Source organism: Aplysia californica, unplaced genomic scaffold (assembly GCF_000002075.1).
Source record: "Aplysia californica isolate F4 #8 unplaced genomic scaffold, AplCal3.0 scaffold00005, whole genome shotgun sequence".
NCBI lineage: Eukaryota > Metazoa > Mollusca > Gastropoda > Aplysiida > Aplysiidae > Aplysia > Aplysia californica.
The window spans coordinates 726,277-728,187 of NW_004797275.1; the positions used below are offsets into that span (position 1 = coordinate 726,277).

Consider the following 1,911-nt stretch of genomic DNA (forward strand, 5'->3'; position numbering starts at 1 on the left):
TTATTACATGTTTTGCTGTTATAGTTATTATTCACCTTACCTAATGGCCGGTCGTTGAAGAAAGGCTTGTCGCCTGGTCGAAGATTTGGAAGCCTCTTGTCCAGATCACGTATAAACAGCTTGTAGTAATCGATGATTTCCTTGTGAGTTCTCGGCACCAGTTTGCTGTACCCGGTGCTCCCTGAAGTTGTCATCACAATGGCGTCTGTGTCGGGGCTGACGTCTGTGACCAGCGGCGGAGTGACGTCATCTCTGAGCACGGTCATCAGTGCTGGGATGGAGCTTCGAGTTTAATGAAGAAAAACAAGGTTTCTTTTTAGGGGGGGGGACTCAAATTAACCTACGCTCTGTTTTCAGACGAGGGGCTGAAGAGTTGGCAAAAGTATGCTCAACTTTGGATCAGTTATACATACACACACACACGCACACACACACACACACACACACACACACACACACACATACACACACACACACACACACACACATACACACATATATAGGTATGCACACAAGAACTTACACATACACACATATAGACATACACACATAGACACATACACACATACACATGTTCACACATACACGCACATACACACATATAGACATACACACCTGCGCACATACACACATATAGACAAACACACAAACATACACACATATAGACATACAAACACACATACGAACACACGTACATACACACATAATATAGACATATAGACATACACACTTACACACACACGCGCGCACATACACATGTATAGACACACACACACACACACACACACACACACACACACACACACACACACACACACAATCGGTGTTTGTGATGCAGTGGCTGTGCGCTTTGCAGTCACACACTGGAGAACTGAATTTGATTTCCGAATGGGGAGAGTTTCTAATCGAGAATGTCAGTTTTTCTTCTGGGATGTTGCATCCCACTCAACTAGGGTTATCCATGACAGACTTGGTCGAAACCCACGTTTCAAATGGTCTAAACTGTGGCGATGGGGGCGTAAAACATCTATAAAAGCAACGAAAAAAGACACACAGAGACGCAGATGGATATAATACACCCAAAGACAAAGACTTAATATTTGTGTCAGTGGTCGGACGCACGTCAACCTTTTAGGCATGTGGTGTTATTGTTGTCATCTTAATTGAAGCCTGTTATTTTGTCCTGTTTTTGATGAAAAAAAAAAAGGTTTGTCTTGAATAGATTCTATGCACCTGCCATTAAGGTAGGTAGGGGGAGTCTGGTTTCAGAGGTAAAATTTGCAAGAAAATGACTGACAAAGTTTGGTGACTTTCAAAGCTTGAGAGTCCTTGAAAAGCACTAAATATCATTTGGTGTGCCTTTAATCAACGACTTTCAGTAAACCCATCACAGAAATGTGTTTAAAATGGACATAAAAGGTGTTAAGAAGCCAAAAGACAAAACAAACAAACAACCAGCATTAGACAATTGCCAAACCGGAAAATAAATGCCGATTTCTTCGATTTTATTTTTTTGACATGCGCCTGATTTCACAGCGATGCCCTATTTAGTCTGACCTACTCACCCTTCCACATCCCTTGTGACCAGTATAGCCCTCGTGAGCTCCGGTGCTTGGTCACATGACAACTCGGCAAAAAGTGACGAGGACTTCTTGATGTACGGCTGCAGCAGCTTCCAGGCCGGCGAGCCACCGTCGGGAGTGACGACCACAGCTCTACATCTGCTCGCTCTGGCAGACAGGAAGAAATCGGCGCCGTCCGACAGCAGGATCTGAGAAATAGCAGGCAGTGACGGCGACTTAAGATCATTAATTATTGTAGTATTTTGTTGTACTACAGTGCTGGCAATCCTGTTCCCATTTCCAAACTAGACATTCCTGGGGTTGCATTGTTTTGGGGTAGTTTTTTTCC

The 1,911-nt window shown here is 43.6% G+C and overlaps 1 protein-coding gene across 1 annotated transcript in view; it reads right to left on the reverse strand.

Moving 5' to 3' along the window:
- LOC101859527 (putative acyl--CoA ligase YdaB) overlaps positions 1-1,911 on the reverse strand; it is an 11,393-nt gene that overhangs the window by 8,406 nt on the left and 1,076 nt on the right. The window contains exons 2-3 of the mRNA XM_005089368.1: positions 1,566-1,771; positions 41-282 (exon numbers count right to left, since the gene is read on the reverse strand). Of these exons, the coding sequence (XP_005089425.1) occupies positions 41-282; positions 1,566-1,771 (448 nt within the window). The remainder of the gene's footprint in view (positions 1-40; positions 283-1,565; positions 1,772-1,911) is intronic.